Below are 18677 nucleotides of genomic sequence, written 5' to 3' on the forward strand. Positions count from 1 at the left end.
TGATGTTTTCTTTCTCCTCTTCACCAGGAAGAGGGTAATGTTCATGTTGATGGTTTCTTCCTCCTCACTCCAGCGTCTGTTTGGGGTCATTTTTATACACTTCCTGACACAAACCACTTGCTCTTTCTTTGGTGGTTCACAGTTGCATATGATAGCCACATTTGCTATATACAGTATTTTTTTTAAAAGTGTTGGATACTACTTTGTTCTCTTTTTATCCCTAAACCCAGTTTTATCCACGTTCCAAAGTTACATTGACAAGCAGTAATTGACCATTGGTGAGCTGTTTATAGCCCTGGGGCCCCTAGTTTCATCCCGTGCTTGTACTTTCAAGGCTTCTGCTATGATCATGTGCTAGTACTTTCAGGGGTCCATCTTAAAATCCTGTTTTCCTTCAGTAGCCTCAAGCTTTGCCTTACTGATATCTTAAGTACTGTTTTATTAGCACAACCTGGTCACACGTATATCGTTGCTCTAGGGTTATTAATAGTTCACTCTGCAACAACAATGATGCACTAGAAGACATATGTAAGTACAGACACATACAAACACAGGCAATGCTCTTGTAACCGCTCGCTACCAATATCTCCTATTTACAGTGATGTCACTGGTATGTTATCAAAGTTACTTTACAACATACTTCAACTGGATTGGTGATAATGAAAGCATAAGTCAAACAACATTATTATTTAATTTTGTTTTACAATATGCAATCTTAATATTTAATAATTCTTTTTCCTTAATCTTGTATTTTTCTCGTGGGACTCTGTATGAATAATATTAAAAATTGGCTTAAAAAGTAACTTAAATTTTGCCTGTGTCAGATAGCCCAGGCTATGAGATATGTGTCAACATTTGCAAAGGCCTGTTCTTCTCTGTTTGCTGTGTATCATTAGTCAGATTTATATATTATTGGAAGAAGCTTGTCATGGTCCTGAGACAAAAGTCTCTGGCAAGGACCAGACCCTGCTGCTGAGAAGCAATTCCTGAACAAAGGCTTTGAACGCCTCAGTGGTCCAATATATAACCAATATAAAAATGTGATTGTGCTTTCACTCTGACAGAGAGTTAAAATAAAGAGCTCGCTTAGAACGAATTCTTGTATCTGCTTCAGCCCATCACAGTTATTAGAGTATCCTTCAAGGATTATGGAAAAAAATCCTGTAGTGGACCTGACCATAAATATTCGTTCCTCATTTTCAGTTATTGTACACATTGTAAAGACTGGAAATTTTTGAGGTTTGTTAGGTTCATTTCAGTCCCTGTGGCAGTCTTTCCTAAACTGTCAGTTACTGAAGAGGCTGAAACCAGATTAGCCTAGGAGTTCTGAGTGAAGAAGCCATGGTTCCTGTGAAATGATTTTTGGAAGATGAATGGTGTTCAGATGGGAATTTTTCCACCAGCTTAAAGCTTTACCAATAGAGTTTAGATGGGATGTTGTGGAGCTCTTGTTATGCATGGCGGATTGTAACTGGCCAGGGAATGAAACAGTCATCAGCATTTAGCACTCAGTGACCAGTGTCCACCTCAAAATATTAAGAGGCAGTGGCTGACTGAATCAGTATTCTGGTCACAGCAGAACTGTCAGAACTTGAAAATATTATATATGCTTAGAAGGAATATTCTGAATGCTTAATTTCACTGGTGGAGTGAAGGGAGGGTAGTGGATAATTCTGTGGAATCAGTGAATGACACACCATGTCTGAAATAATCCATGCTGTATATGAAGTCACTCCACTTGCCATTAAGAGGAAGCAAGGACAAGCTGTTGCCTGTGAGGGCAGCCCCACATTTAGTGCAGCCCTACATTTTCTGAAATGTGTGGAGTCAAGTCCGCAACTTAGCCGCTCTCTCTAACTGTGCTAAACATAACCATTTCTTAACAGGATTTAAAATGATCTGTTGCATATGCATTTTAAATTAGAATCCCAAAGGGTGCAGAAGTGAGTGAAAAGGTAAAGTGATCCATAAAGAAGTGACATGTACCTACTTTGTCTTTAATCTTTGTGACTGAAGAAGTTCCTTTGACTGTTACTGAAAATTCCCACATTTAATTTAAAAAGTTGGCTCTCCCTGAAAACAGCAGGTGTTTCTCTACTGACTTAAAGAGAAGCAGAAATAGGCCTAGAGTTATTAAATTAAATACCTTTAAAATCATGGGCTAGCATATGTAACCACTTTTGAGATGTACAGATGTGTTTCAGCATTCTGAGCTTTTCATTATCTATTTAAATTAATTTGATAGGCAAGATGCTAATTCTGTGGTTTTATGCTGTTTTCTTTGGTCTTGGCCTTAATATTTATGAAGTACTCTGCTGATTTTTGCTGAAGCTAACAAAAAATATCCTAAAGCTTGCAACACGATCAGACTGTTCTTATACACATGGTTACTGGCTATCTTGGTAAAATATTCAGTATGCAACAGTCAGCAGTTCTGCACATTTAAAACAATGTTTTTGCACAATGGTAAAGCTGGGGCTATTTAGTCAGCTCCAGATAACATAGTTAACTTAAAACAAAAACTACAAAAATCTTAATTTATGCTCCAGAAACTGTTACTTGCCAAAATCCTGGGGTCTTGTTCTAGTGCAAGCCATAATGCTATCTGAATCCTGCAAGAGGGCATACAGTAAGCGAGTAGACATTCAAACGCCAGAATGATGTTAAATTAAACATAAGACTTATTATGCTAGAAAGGACATTAATCATTACATAGTGAAGTACGTGTTAGTTTCTTGTGGATACTTTCTCAAGGATAAACATTAAAAGGAATAGAAAGTAAAGAAAGAAAGTCTATTTTTTCTTCTGTTGTTCCATGGTATATCTTTTGCAATGACCTAATCAATAGTAATTAGTAAGATCTTCATCAAAGGTTACTAGCCTTCATATATATTAGAGTATTCCAAAATATTTCATGTTCTGATTTGTTCATGATTTTCAAAAGTTTTTATTTGCATTTGCTTTTCATTTTAAGCTCAGATTTCATTTATATTTCCTGTGAGCTTACATAGGGAAATCTAACTGAACTCAAGACAATTTAATGAGAGATACTTCATAGATGAGTGTGAAGTAGACTCAAAAGCTAATCATTTCTCTTGATAAAAGAATTTCAGAACAGTGTTGTTCAGTTTATTCCTGTCCTGAGTTAAGATCTAGCAGTTCCTTTCAGTAAACAATAGATGTATTACAAGAGTAAAAAGGATCAATGTGAATTTTGAGATGTATAACACAATATATATAGTAATTAATATAAATTTTGTGTATAAGATTTGAATGTAAGAGCTAGTTCAACAGTTCTTTTTTTGCAGACTATACAACAAACTGGACTACTATGTATTTCTTGAATGTGCTCATGAGCCACTTTTTATTTGTGAACATTTACAGTGAATCAATTCATTTTAAAATTAAAGCTATTTACATCCCCCAAATCACAAAGAATTTCAAAAGTGTTCTATAATTAAGCTGTTGTTGTATATGTTCCTGAGAGAAACAAGAAGGGTAGAATAAATACTGTGTTGCACTAACAGATCAGAATGTCACTATTAGTCACAGACAGTTTAATCCACTCTCAAAATCAAAAATGGTACCTATAGACTAAGGTCTGTAGTTTCCTTGAAACTTGCTATTTGTTGCTGTTTAAGTGCATTAATTATTTGGCTGTTAGAAATGAACGTTCCTGTCTCTTCTATCCCCCTTTTCTTTAATCTCCTTCTCTTGCCCAGCAGAAACAGTGAGTGAAAGTTTTTGCTTACTTGCAAATAAAACTTCTGATTACCAGCCTCCTTTCTGGCCTATGACAAGCACATGAAACACTCCCAACCTTCCCTTCCTCTTATTTAATCCCCAGTTGCTACTGAGAGTTTGGCGTTGATGCTTGTGACGGCACTAGAAAAAGAGCACAGTTTCACATCAACTGAATCCACATATTCAGTGATAGTGTGGACTCCAAGGACTTGTTATTTTAAATTCCTGCATTTACCTATATTTGTATGTTTTAGATTTCTTCTAATATTAAAAGACCATCAGGAGGATATGGCTGTAGTTTGTGGTGGAAATAGAAGAGGAAAGGATTGTTCACAAAAGAATGTTCTTTGTCATCTGGAGGTCTTAATATCTGAACACATAAAATGTGGTCTGTTGCAAATTTGTGGACCCCTCTCAATTTTTAAGGTAGGGTTTAAGTTTTATAGCTTAAAGTGAGATATATATAGCCATAGGCAGAGGCAATTGGAAGCAGCATATAATTTGCAACAAACTGAAAATTATTCACAAGTCAGCAATAGACCAAATAGATTTATCAGACTTCTAAAAAACAAAGTAAATGATCAGTGTTAAAGTAACTCATCCATTGATCAAATGAGAAGATGAGATAATTCACTGTATAAGATAGAAATCATAAAAATGTTGTTTGAAAGGAATCTCTGGGGGGCCCAACCTCAGCTCAGCTGCCTGCTTACCAAGACTAGATCATCAGGTGTTGCTTTCTTGAGCCAAGTCTTGAATATCTGCAAGGTTGGAGATGCCACAGACCCTCTGGGTAACATGTTCCGGTGCCACACTACCCTAGCAAAGAAGTTTTCCTAGCCACTATCAAGAAGAATTTGGCTCCATCTGCTTTGTAACTCCCTTTAAATGGTTATAGGCTGCTGTTAGATTTCCTCTTAGCTCCTCTTCAATTGCAGGAATGTATTATAGGGATTAATTTAATACTGGAAGCATGAAAAAAATTGATTGTCTATTAGTTTCCTCCTTAACCTACTTTGTTTCTGTGGTTGAATTACTCACTTCATTGAGAGATCTTGCTGTTTCTCCTTTCTGTTGAAATAACTTTTCTCACTTAATTTCTGCTAGGGAAGGCTTATAACACTAATAATATAAATTTTTTTGTTAGTATTTCCTTGGTGCTTTAATTGTTCCTGCAATCTTTACAACAGGAGCAATTTTTTTTTTTTTTTTTTTTAATAATATGAAAGGTGATTGTGAAAAATATGTAGAATTGCAGGCCACAGTGCAAGAGATGCTGCTGTGTTGTGCTCACTAAAGTGAGAGGGTCTCCAGCTGCATGACAGTAAGAGATAAACCCACGCAAATCCCCAAAGACAGAATGAAAGTAGGTGTATTTTACATCTTACTAAGTAATGCTTTGTTTTAAAAGGCACATATCATTCCCTGTTTGAGTGTTTACAGGGGTTATGAGAACTCTCCTCTATTCAGTTATTTAAACCTGATTAAGCTCAATCCTCTTTGAAAAAGGATACTAATATGGTTTGGTGTCACAAGTATTTATGTAATGAGCATGTTGTCAACTCTGTTTGTCCTACCATAATTCATATAAAGATGCGATAAGCCATCTCAGTTAACAGGGAGTTATGGAGAGCAGTCATGTATTAATCAGAGAAAGGGGAATTATCTAGAATAATCACCAAGAGCTAAGAAACATTCATATTTAATCCTTTTCTTGTTTTTGTAGGGTACAGTCTTTTTGAGCTCTACGTTTATGTGATCATCAAACTGTGTTTTGGTTCTGAAAAGGATATTCCACATGAGATGGAATTAGCAAACCCTTGTTTACAATTTTCCCCTTTCAACTAGGTTTGGTTCAGAAGCAGGAGCTTAAATTACATTCTCAGAGTGCTGATAGATTCCAGTGTCATTTGAGGGAACGAAACATGCCTGATATGAGATCTATAGCAACCTCTTTATGCTATTTGGGCTGAGGCTTACAGAATATTTCATAGTTAGGGGGCAAGAAAAGGAAGTTTCATTTCAGTGAGTTGATTTTAAAAGCTAACAATAGTGTAAATTTTGGAGAGATGATTCAATGACTGCTGGGAATACTGTCATTTTTCCTGATTTTATGTAAAATAAAAAGACAAGGAAGAAGCAAAATTTGATGTCATGGCTATTAAGATTTGTAATTTTATACCTCCATTGACCAGAAAATGAATTTATGGTATGGTCTACATATTGTCCACATCATTAAAAGTCCACATAATTTAATAATGAACCTAAGGTCAAAAGCAAATTAGCATAATAATATCTGGGCTGCATTTTGCTGAAATCCCCTGATAAGCACCTTTCTGACTCCTGCCACTACAAACACTGTTCCCATTGCTTTGTGACTGTGTCAAAGTTGTTCCTAGACTAGTGAGATAAGCTTTGCTCAGGTGGAGGTTATGAGGGCATCTCTGAATAAGCAGTCCTTAGTTGGGGTTTTTGTTGTGGGGAGAATGTCTTTGTTTTTTGTGTAGGATACTAATGCTGCTGAGAGAGCCTGAATCAGTCCTGGTGCTTGCTAAAATTTCCCCTTCAGTTTTATAAGCTTTGTTAAGGTCTCACTGGTTTCCAGTGATGTTATCTGACCCTTTGTTCTTCAGGGTCAGTTCTGTTAACATCAAATTATATGTTTTAAAGTATCAAATGTTTTATTTGAGGCTGGTTTTGTAACATAGTTCCTTTTGCTGTTTTCTCATTTTATCACTTGTTAGCATAGTATTCAGGTACACTGTGTTTCACTCTTCAGCCTTTACATGTTTTCACCAGCCTGGGCATATTTATTAATTAACGCCTTCTCCATGTTTTTAAGACCTATTAATTTGAAACATTATTGTTACAAGTGCTTAATCTTGAATTTAAAAAAAGCCCACAATTTTGCAGAGTAGTAGAAGACTTGTAATGATGATGTAAGAAGTACACTTAATGCAGTAATGTCTTTGCTTTAGAGAGGCTTTGATCCACAAAGGTCTTTTGGCACCTGGCTCCCACAGCAAGATCTGTGTTTGTGAATTAGGCACTGTGGTTCCTTTTAAAATGCAGGGAAAGATTTAGGAAACTCAGCCTAAGCTTTCTGAAAAGCGGCATTCTGAAAAGAACTGCCTAATGTGATAAATGGGGAAATGAGGAGGACAAGGGTGAAGTTACCAGAAATGGCTTCCCTTTGAAAATCAATTTAGGATTTCTTTGATTTGTATATTGGTATCTTCCACATGGAGACCCTGAGCTGGATTCCTTTGAGTGAGATGCAGAGATGTGAATTTGTTCCTCATGTGTCGTTCTCGTGTATAGTTTCATTGGTGCATAGGGTATATGAGCTAATAAGGTCTTCCTGTTCACCTGGACTTACACACCTCAGTTCAACATGATTAAATGGATGTGCAAAAAGATTCCCAGCTGAGTTCTGTCTAAGTAGGTGGAATGCTTTTGCTTCGGGCTTAGTTTTACATTTAGATTCATTAAAGTAATTTAGCTTCCGTGTGAGCACAGGTGACCTTCTTGCAGGATCCCATTGTAAGACTGGAGAATTAGGGCCAGACTTCCCATTGCTCAGTACTTTGTGAAGTTGTCTGAAAAAGACTTTGATCTGTGCTCTGCATATTCTAAGTGGCAGTACAGTGTATCATAGTAATGATGCAGGACAATGGTGAATGAGGCATTTAGTTCTTTTAAGGAATCTCATTTAATTATTCATTGTGAACTTTTTGTTGAACTCTGTACTTCCTAGGACTTAAACATTTTAAGCTGGTTCATAAACAGAGCAAAATATATGAGGGAATTGTATTTAAATACCATATGACTGCCTGCTAATTATTTGCATACTGATCCATGGAAGCACACAGAAAAAACAATAGGCATTAAACTATTGAAGTTAGCATTAATGAATAGTTGTGTCACATGGAAAGGCATAAAAAGTTTAAAAAAAAAGATTCTTTTTAAGAATAAGGCACACTTTATTGCTCCTGTTTACTTTGACCAACTTTAGCTGGGCCTAATGATATTCAAAATGCATGGAGCTAAGATATTTTTCATGTATTTGGATAATATTTTGTTTTTACTTACAGAACATTCACAAACAAAAACTACAAAATACAAATATAGTGCAACATAAATGCAGTGCTAGTTATCACTAGCATGACTAAGTGCAGTACAGGAATTCAGGTAAGAATTTATCCAGTGACTAGATAAAGACAAATAGAAAATAACTACAATATCCAAAAAGAGTAATATAGGGACACATTTTCCCACTTAGATGAGCTTTTATAAATAGGAAAAAATATGTTTGGAAATGCCTAATCAGGCCTGAAACCCCCTTGCACCAGCTACGTGTTTCATTCTTTACAACTAAGAATACTTCCACTCAGTRTATATGTATTTGCTGAATAAAGCAAGGGGATGTTACCTAGATATAATTTGTATGAATCATTAAAGCTCTCCATGAAGAAGATTCAGATATTAGTTGTAAAAAAAAATCCCATTGCATAACTAGTTCCTGTTATACTTAGAACAATTATATTCAGTACCACTCCTCACTGAAGAAAGGACCTTTCATTTGACAGGACAGCTGACAGAAGAGAAACACAAATAGTTCCAGAAGGAAAAACAGACAGTCCAACAAGAAGGCTGTGCAAATGAAACTTCTTCCAGACTCTTCTGTCTTACACACTGACACCTACTTATAACAATCAAGCAGAACAATTTGATCGCTTAAAAATAGTAAACAATTCTTCTGTACCAGAACTTGTATGTGCTAAACAAATAATGGCTGATTAGGCTGGTGAGAGGTGTCATTCTGTGCATAAATGAATGAGGTTGTTGTATGAGGAATATTTTTCTGTCAATAGGAAAAAATTGGTCAAAAGGGGCACACTAAAAAAATGAGAAAGAGCAATAACAGAAGAGCAGTGTTTATAGAGTTCAGCAAACTCTGTTACGTGTCTACCTCATATGTTTCACCAATGGTAAGGCTAGATCTCAGTACACCTTGAATGATACAAAGCTAGAATTATTGCTTTTCCATGATCAAATAGCCACTGATCATGACCTGCCATTAGGCCTCTTACACAAAAAGAGTGGCAAGTTATCAGGTTCTTCCCAAACTCATGAGATAAGGTTCTTATAAAAATATGTCCTTGAGACTATTACCCATATCAGGGACACACTGAGCAGCTGGACAACATTCAGATGAGTTTTTGGACCTATGGAAACACTTTTTACTGATGTGAAGGATTTGGAAGGTCTCTGTGTACTTCTGTGATAGAAAGAAAACAATATTAGTTTTCTATGTGGGGAATTAGAGCTGTACATGTTAATCTTACCTGAAGAACAGGCTGGACGTGAAGTCAAATGAGATACTGGATCAAACTTCAGTATCTGTTTAACTGTAGAATCAGAGAAGAACACCAATGCAAGCAAGAAACAGAAACTCCTTCAAAGGGAAAATCTCTCAATTTCAAAATATTAGACTTATCTGGCCATTAAGGCCCTTGTGGATTCATACTGGGGCCAGTACTGTTTAATGTCTTTATTACTGACCTAGATGGCAGGACAGGTTTGCAGATGATATGAAGCTGATACACTGGAGGGCAGGGCAGGTTCAGGGGGACTTAGCAGGCTGGAGAAAAGGGCTGACAGGAATCTCATGAAATTTGGCAGTGGCAGAATACAGAATAGCCCCATGGAGGAAGCAGTACAGGCTGGGGGGGGTTGACTGGCTACAAAGCAGCTTTGCAGAAAAAGACCTTAGGGTCCTGGTGGACAACAAGTTGAATGTGAGTCAGCAGTGTGTGCCCCTGTGGCAAAGAAGATAAACAGCATACTGGGCTATATTAGCAAGGGTGTAGCCAGCAGTTCTAGGAGAGTGATTCCTTCTATTCAACCCTTGTGAAACTGCATCTGAAGTACTGTGTTGATTGGGGCAAGAAAGATACTGCCATACTGGAACAAGTCCAGCAGAGTACCATCAAGAAGAGTGTTCAAAACTCAACTGAATAAGGCCCTGAGCAACCTGCTTTAATTAGACCTGCTTTGAACAGATGGTCTCCAGAAGTCTTTTCCCACCTAAGTGATTAATTTGTTGCTTTTCTTCCTGTTCCAGTGCCTTCTAGAGTATAACAGGATATATAAATCACAGGAAGTCATTAATTTCAGTAGTGTTCTTTACCCTTTACTTAGGAGCATGTTGTATTCAGTCCTGCTTGGTATTGTCCAGTGTCAATATTGAACTTCTCTTAAATGAGAATCAAAAATATGAGGTGGGTTGGAGGGGTGGCAGTTAGAGTAACACAGCACATACCATCCATATTGGCCATTAGTTCAACATGAACAAAGCTTTCCTCGCTATGTAATGCAATATTATACCTGCCAGGTCTGGTGAAGTCTGAGGATGCTTTATGTGAAGACTGGAGAGCGTCTTTTGAAGAATGTCTGCTATCTGAAGTCTAGAAGAGTGAAGTCATTTGAGGACTAGACTCTTGGTGGTTGTCTGCATATATAGGCTCGTTTGCTTAAGGCCTGGTCTCATTATTTATTACTACGTCAAAGAGAAATAAGTCTGTGGAATGTTTATGGGAAAAGACGGAATGGAAGCTAACAGTCATGAGCAAAATTCTGGATGAACCTAGTCCTAGTCCTACTGAGACTGGTCAATCACAAAAGCTACAGTAAAAATTATCTATGTTACTTCTATGGTAAATGTTGGTAATTCACTTGAAATATATACATTTATTGAATGGATCACTTTGTTTAAGTTGGAAAACAGCTCTCATTGTGAGTGCTTACCAGAAAATAACTCTGATTATAAATGTTTATCATTCCTTTCTTCTGTGTGTGTGATTATTTCTCATAGAGACTCAAGGAGTTGAAACAGAGGGAGTTTGCTCGAAATGTAGCTTCTAAGTCAAGAAAAGATGAAAGAAAACAGGAAAAGGCCCTTCAACGTTTGCACAAGTTAGCTGAGCTAAGGAAAGAGACAGCCTGGTAAGTGAATAGCTACAGAAATGTAGAAAATACTTTTAAATAATCCCTGAACTATTAGCTGATGCTCTGGGACACATGGCTGTTAGAATCCTCAGCTGGAGCCAAGCACACATTTTTATGGCGTTTCTGAAGCAGTATGCATACAGTAATTTGATTCACCCTATGTGAAGAAATAAATGTTTAACGTTAGTTTTCAGTAGAGCTAAAAATGACGTGTATTTTTAGTTTTAGAAAAAGATTGTTTCATATATATTTCATAAAACCAGGCAGGCACACTGGTTGAAAGCTTAGTGAACTAGGTCATGCATTCGAAGGCTGACACTACTTCATTGATGAGGTGAGGAATACAGTCTGTCTTTCTAAGATGTAACAGATCTCTGTGATTTAGTTTTCAAACGGCTTGCCTGGGAAAGCATCCAAAAATCTAGTTTTAAATTTCAATAACTGGATGTTTTATATTAAAAGATAAGTGCTCCTTTTCCCAGCTCAACAGAGTGTTTACTTCTCATTGCAAGAGTGACTCCTCACTAGTCATATATTTTACTGTTGAATCTAGGCATACCACTGAAGTTAATGTTGAGCTGGCTGGTTGTGACCGTATTCTTACTAAAATATGATACACTTACAAGGCACTGAAAATATTTGTATCAGGTTAACTTTGCACAATGGAGTCTCGGGAAAAAAACCTGTAGGTGCTCAGATGATCAACAAAAGTAGCTGCTCAAAAGCAAATATTTTCTTTTTATCCAGGCTTCATCTTACCAGATGAACTAGCAGAGAAGTCAGACCATAAGACTTGTATTTCTGTTTCAGTGATAGTGTCCATAATTTGTATGCTGGGCAACATAYGGAAACAAAGTCTCTCTAAACAGGTGGACATGACATGAATTTTGAGAGGTCTGTTTGGCATGAGCAACATAACATCTATTTTTTACTTTTTTATCTGTTTATGATAAGTGATGTAGAGATTCTTTCGCTCTATCAGTGCTTTAACTTTCCAAATTTAATAACTGAGGATCATGATTTTTTTGTTCTCAGCTTTAGATATTATCCCCTGAAATATACTTCAATATCTGAATTTGGTAAATTTCAGGAATGATGTATTGTTCCTCTTTTTTGACATTAGTGAAACACAGATTTTGTTGTTGTCGTTTCTGTTATTTTATAAATGTCCTTCTATTTTCTGAAGGAGAAATTGTTTCTGAGTTTTATTTCTCTATTTCATAATTGCTTTCTACTACTACTTTGTGTCCTCAGAAGTGTGATATAAACAGACACACAGAATTTTTTTAAAATAGCATTTTTTAAGTTGGGTTTATAGAAGAAGTCAACATTTTATTTTGTTAGAGAGGGTTTTTTTTTAATATTTTCAATTTATGCAGGACTGGAAAATGGAGGACTTCTTATGAGGAAGTCCTTTCTCGCAAAATCTCTACCTTAATTTCTAGATCCAATAGATTAAATTTGTCATTCTTTAACTCATTACTTCTCTGTCGTGAACTACATTTGCAAGATTTTCCCATGACCCATCATCCAGTATTATTGTGCACTATAAAATATAGAAAATGTGGTTGAAACAACAAAAAAATTTTTTGTAACATAGAAAGTTCCGTTACTCCTAATGTTGAGTGTTTTTTTGCGGATCCTGGAAAACTGGCAGCTTGAATAATTTTGGCTCCTCTTCTTGCTTCCTATTAAGTCAAATAGAACAGATGGGAAGAGGACATGAAACGAAGAACAGAAGTAGACAGTGATAAATTTTTTCTCAAGAAGGATGAATCACTTATTGCGCTACTGTCAGCTGAACTACTTTCCTGAAATTATTTTTCCATGAAAGAAATTGCTGAGATTGCTACAGTTACATTTGTGAACACAAATAAGAAGGGAGTTGATGGGGTGATTGCCTGGAGGTGGAGAAGCAGTTGCTCAGATTATGACTAAGAGGGAGATAATCTATGAGATGGTGTCTGTTTTAGTATATTTTGCAGACCAAAGAAGTTTAAAACCTCAACTATTTGTAGTAGTAGTGTTGAAACCATGATGGYCTATAGGGAGAAGCAAGATTTCTAGAGAAAGATAGTCTTTTCTTAGGCCAGCTAGGAAAAATGAACTACCTTATAAGAATATTAGCATTTTATAACCTCACATGAAGGAGTTCTGGGTACAATGTTTACTCGCTTCTTTTAACTAGTCCAACTGATCTTACTAAAACATAATGACTTTTTCAATATTCCAAAAAGACTCTATAGAGTCTTCCTGTTTCCTTAAAAAACTTTCAGCTACCAATGTAACACAAGTTTCTCTAGCAGGAATATAGTACTAATATCTGCATTTCTTCGAAATGTACTCATGCCGAGTTTTGTTTTCCTTTCTAGTGCTCCTGGAAGTGGCCCYATGTTCAAATCCACTACAGTAACTGTGAGTGATAATTTCAATGATATCACACAAAGTGCTGCCATAGACTCTGCTAATATACAAGATTTCAGCTGCACATTAACGCACAGTGCACAGAATTCTAAAGATGTTGCTTCTGTTATTTCTTCCACTGCTGAAAATGCATGTGGTAATAAATCTGACACTAATAAATTTGGAGATCAAGTTCAAGGAGCTCAAGGACATAAAGTTGGGTTCTCTTTTGCTTTCCCTAAGAAAGCAGTAGTCAAACTGGAGTCTTCAGCTGCTGTTTTCTATGAATATAATGATGAAACATCTATTGAGCATGGTTTTAGCAGAAAAAGTAGATTTGTTCCAGGAGCTTGTAATCTTCAGTCTCCATCGGCAGAAATAGTTCTGTGCCCTGAGGAGAAACATAACTGCTTTTACCCACTGGTGGAAAAATGCACTGAGACAGAGGAAGCTCCTGAAACTCAGGAGTCAAAGCAACCAGTCAGTAAAGAAAACAGAATGCTAGAGGGTGATGCTTCGTATTCAAAAAACCCTGTGTCTTCTGATTTGAGTGGCTACAATACTGATGTAAGTACAACAGATTTACCGGATCAAACACTATCCGCAGGTGTGACCAGTAATCATGTACTGCCCTTAGAATGTAACAGTTATGAACTGCTGGGAAACAGATCTCTTGCTCAGACTGCTATGGAGGATTGTTTATCTCTGCAAGATATTACAGGGGAAAATGATAAAGACAGGAACAGTGATTCATCCACAACTGAAACTGAAATAAAACAACTTGGGGCTGATGCATTAATTTCATCAAATTATGAAGAAGATAACAGAACCCCACAAAGCAAATCAGAGACACGCAAGAGACCCTCTGAACCATTTGTTCCTGTTCTTAGCAAACATGGATCAAATATACTTCAGTGGCCAACGGAAATGTTAATTTACACAAATACAGGCCCATCAATTTCTTATAGCTGTAATCCTTTATATTTTGACTTCAAGTCATCAAAAGCAAGTGACAGCCAAGAAAAGCCCAAGCATCAGCCAAACATACCTCATTCTCACCATAAAACTGAATCCAACCATAGCCTAGTCTTAGATTTTACAAATAAATCCAYTTCAGAATGTGGTGATTATGAAACAGAAATGAATAAAAGTGTGTGCAACTATACAATACCTCTTATAAGTGATGTTTCCCTCATCAGAAATTGTGATCTTGCAAAAAATCAAGATAAAATGTGCTTAGATGAGTCATTCAGGATTAGAAAAATAGAAAAGTGTCACATTTCTAAAAATCATTTACGACAAAACACTGTGATAGATGAGAAACATAACAAAGTCCGGATCAAAGAAGGTCATGTGAGATGGCTTTGCAAAAATAGAAAACGGAAAAGGAGAAGAAAACTATGTCATTGCCATCATCATCATCATTGTCGGGAAACAGCAAAGGCAGAAATGAAGATTTTCTCAGTGCCTGAACAGGAAATTAATTATGTAGAAGAAAATAAACATCAGCACCTTCAAAATAATCCAGAGAAGTGCAGATATGATGCAGGGACTATCTGGTCACCTACAGATGAGGTACAACAGTCATATCAAAAACTTGGCTTTGAAAACGAAAGTCATAAAAGAACCATAGCTGCATCAGCTCATGTATGTGGGGACAGAGGCTCATGTGAGATTTGGAATGTAAAAAATAGTAACCACAGCACTGATTCTAACCACAGGAAGAGGAAAGCAAGCTCTCAGAGACAATCAAAACAACTATCTCTGAGTTCCAGAAGACATAACTTAATGTACTCTAGAGCATTTTGTAACTGGAAAGTCAGAAGATCAAGCTGTAGTCCAGAGCATAAATGCTTAGGACATTGCAGTGAGGAGAAGAGTCTGAATCAAAATCAGTCCATAAAGAGGGGTTACAGTTTTCTGACAGATGAACCTGAAAAATCCCATGGAAAACGAAGACAGCATACCTATTCCTATTCATCAGATGGAAGTTTGTACAGACAGACATTTTTAGCAGAAGAATATTTAAGGCAAGCGAGTACTGTAGCTGCACATCACAAGGCAAAAGGGAAACGCAGGAGGAGGAAAACCAGAATACATCATGTATTTATTGACAAGGATGCAAGAAGTGAGACCTCCAGACCTTTGGAAGAAAATTCTACAAATTCTACATTAAATATTTTGGGAGAATTGTTGATTCAAGACAATATAGAGCAAACTAATATGGATCCCGAAGTTGTTCATGGAAAAAATACAGATGAAACAATGCAGCCAGTGGAAAACAAGTCATGTCCACAAACGGATAGTTCACATTTGCAGGAAAAAGACAAATTGGCAGAGTGTTCAGCAGTGGAGAACCCTTCGAGGACGTTTTYGGAAGTTGTCACACATTCGGCTATTTCTGTTCCTGAGCACAATGTTCCAGCAACTGCATCCACAGAGGACGTTCTGGAAGATGAAAAGAAAAATGAAAATGTGAACAATCATGAAAATCAAGCTCCTTATAAAGTGCCCATCACCAATAGAAATTTGGAACAAGTTTTTCCTAAATCATTTCTTTGCCACTATGAATTGGCTGAGTCTGTACCACATGAGAAAATTAATGAGGTGACTAGTGAATGGGTACGGTGTAATTCCAGCATATTTAACAGCCCACCACCTTTGCCATTCAAAGAAGCACATATAAACAGTCATACCTTTTTAACTACTGAGCAGTTAATTGCCCCCTTCACACTGCCAGATCAGGCATTGGTATTTCCTCCAGATAATCATGAGAAATTCAAAGACCTCCAGTCCGAAGCATATCAGCAGATCATGCAGCAAAATATGCTGGCTAACAAAGTGAAATTTACCTTTCCTCCTACGGCAGCCCAGCCCCCGAGTTCTCCTTTGCCCTTACCTTTGCAGCAGCCACTGTGTTCTACCTCTGTGACCACAATTCATCACACTGTTTTACAGCAGCATGTGGCTGCAGCCGCAGCTGCGGCAAGTACATTTAAGGTTCTTCAGCCCCACCAGCAGTTCCTCTCACAGGTCCCCGCTCTTTCCAGAACACCTTTACCTCATCTGTCAGTAGGACCTAGACTTTGTCCAGGAGGCCATGCAACTTTTGTTGCTCCACCGCATTTGCCACTGATTCCGACTTCAGTCCTCTATCCAGCTCACCTGACTTTTCCCCCTCTGCCGCACACGGTGTTTCCTTCCCTGCTGTCACCACATCCAGCTGTCATTCCACTGCAGCCCCTCTTTTAGGACAGATTTCTAGCAGCAGCAATGGCAAAAAGGAGCCTTCAAATAAACGAACTTGCTATTTCTACAATCTCCTCAGCTCTGCAAAGCAGTTCTGTGAGTTAGTGAAATAAACAGGTTAAAAACTCTCATTCATTTGGAAGGATTTACTGTAAGTATAATGATGCAAATATTCATGTAAAATTCAGACCTATACTATAATTAAAGCACTGAATAGTCTGATACTACTATGAACTATATATATAAGTGCAAATCATGTCTTAGAATATGTATAATGTATGTAAAATATATTTATAGTCTGTAACTTATGTTGTAAAGTATTCACTTTTTGTTTTTTATCTTTGTGTATTTGCACCTATTTAATGTTTAGACAAAGCTGATGCACTATGTTTTGTACTATGTTCTCTGAAACTGTAAATCTAGTGACAAACTATCTCTTGCAATAAATTTTTGTTAACTACTTAATTATATCAAAAATCTTTCATTGTAAGCCTCATGGATGTTCTTCCATGTTGTTGTGCGTTTGAATGACATCCTCTACTCCAGCTCTATTCGGATAATCAGGTTTTCTATACTTCAGTGATTTATCACAGAGGCTCAGAGGCTAATACCTTGAGGGCAGCTGTCTTACCGAGCAAGAAAGAAAGGATAATAGATCTGTTTGTGTTAGCAGTTTGATGTCACCATGACAAATTTTGCCTCCTTGGAGTATGTGCACAAACTGCTGACTGTTTGAGCTAATCCCTTTCATATTAAACCACAAAAAGACTATGTAACAAAAATAACATAAATGATAGAGAAAAAGAAGAAAAAAATCAAAGACAGTTTGACTTAAAATGGAATGTTCAGCTACCTTATATTGAAACCATGCAGCATAAGGAAGACCTTATTTCCATCAAGCCTCCAGCTCTTCTCCTTTTTTGCATGCCTACATTTTGCGTGTCCACATGAGCAAACACTTAAAGGGTGTCTTGCCTATTTTGCTCTGTGAAACCCACATTTATACTTAGTTTTTGTGAGTTCAAATTCGATTCTCATCTATGTGGTAGACAATGTAGCCTCTCCCTCCCCCATTAGGTGGAGTGCAGTGGACTGCTTACCTTAAAATTGAAATCTGCTCAGAAGAGTCAGCCAAATACTTATAGGCTGTCTTTGATTGACACACATCTTATATTTACCTCAGTGGGAGACAAATCTGTCAGAGTGAAGATCCTTGCCACTTGTGCAATGCATGGAAATAGCAAGAATATGTAAGCATGAAGGGGAGGTTATGAAGAACTTCAAATGTAGAACTTTTAATCCCACAACAGTTTGATTCAAATTCTTACCTCATTTCACTATATTTCCTGCAGCATTTTGGTATAAAAAGAATAATATAGAATAGAAAATAAATAAATAATAATAATATACTGCTATTACTTCTAACTGTATTTCAGAGAATTCTCTCTACCTCTGCAGCCTTTTTACTGTTGTCAGACCTCATCCAACTTTAGCCAGTGAAGTCTTCTCATTTGGTTTAATATGAGGTATATCAGGCCCATGACTGTGATGGCCTAAAATAAATATAGAAATGKTTCTGAAATAGAACCATCTCTTTGACTTAAAATGAAATAATCATGTGAGTGAAGCTAAGAATTTGCAGCAGGACCTTTAGTGCTAGCAATAGGCCCTCTGTAATGAAAGGTAAGCTGGCTCTGAAATTACTGACTTCTTTTCACCATTTATATATTATAATGAAATTATACACAGTTGAACTGAAAGAATGGTAATTTTGAAGATTATTAAAATACATTGCATATTAATAGATACATACATTATCCATTTAACAAGTAATATTATATCCTAAACAATATATGTCTGCATATTATTTTCTGCATCTATAACCTTAGAACTTGATTATATCAATATTGCAAGTTTTAGTATAGTATTGCTTTAAATCTATAACAAGCAACATATTGTCAATTATGATCACAAAGTTAGATGCTCAAGGTTTGTAGGTTTTCCTTGTCATGCCATTATAAAGGGCTAAACTATGTTAATAAGCAAAAAGATAACAGCAGCTGAGTAGTCTGGTTATGGAAAGCCTCTTGGAACCCCTGCCTGAGACTGTGGCATGGACCAGGATGTTACCGAGCATCTGTGCGTATAGTGCCATAAACAGGGTATTTTTTTCTCTAGCTTGTAGTTTCAAGTGACTGTCCATTTTTGGTTTTTTTTAATCTGGTACATGGAAAATATAGTTTAAGTTACTTCATCCTTTTTTTTTTTTT

At 36.7% G+C, this 18677-nt stretch overlaps 1 protein-coding gene across 1 annotated transcript in view; it reads left to right on the plus strand.

The window, feature by feature from the left end:
- Positions 1–16410, plus strand: part of ZNF804A (zinc finger protein 804A) — a 169731-nt gene extending 153321 nt beyond the window's left edge. The window contains exons 3-4 of the mRNA XM_026091007.1: positions 10622–10752; positions 13128–16410. Of these exons, the coding sequence (XP_025946792.1) occupies positions 10622–10752; positions 13128–16410 (3414 nt within the window). The remainder of the gene's footprint in view (positions 1–10621; positions 10753–13127) is intronic.
- The last annotated feature ends 2267 nt before the right edge of the window (positions 16411–18677 follow it).

This window comes from Apteryx rowi, unplaced genomic scaffold (genome assembly GCF_003343035.1).
Source record: "Apteryx rowi isolate R43461 unplaced genomic scaffold, aptRow1 scaffold_89, whole genome shotgun sequence".
Taxonomy (NCBI): Eukaryota; Metazoa; Chordata; class Aves; order Apterygiformes; family Apterygidae; genus Apteryx; species Apteryx rowi.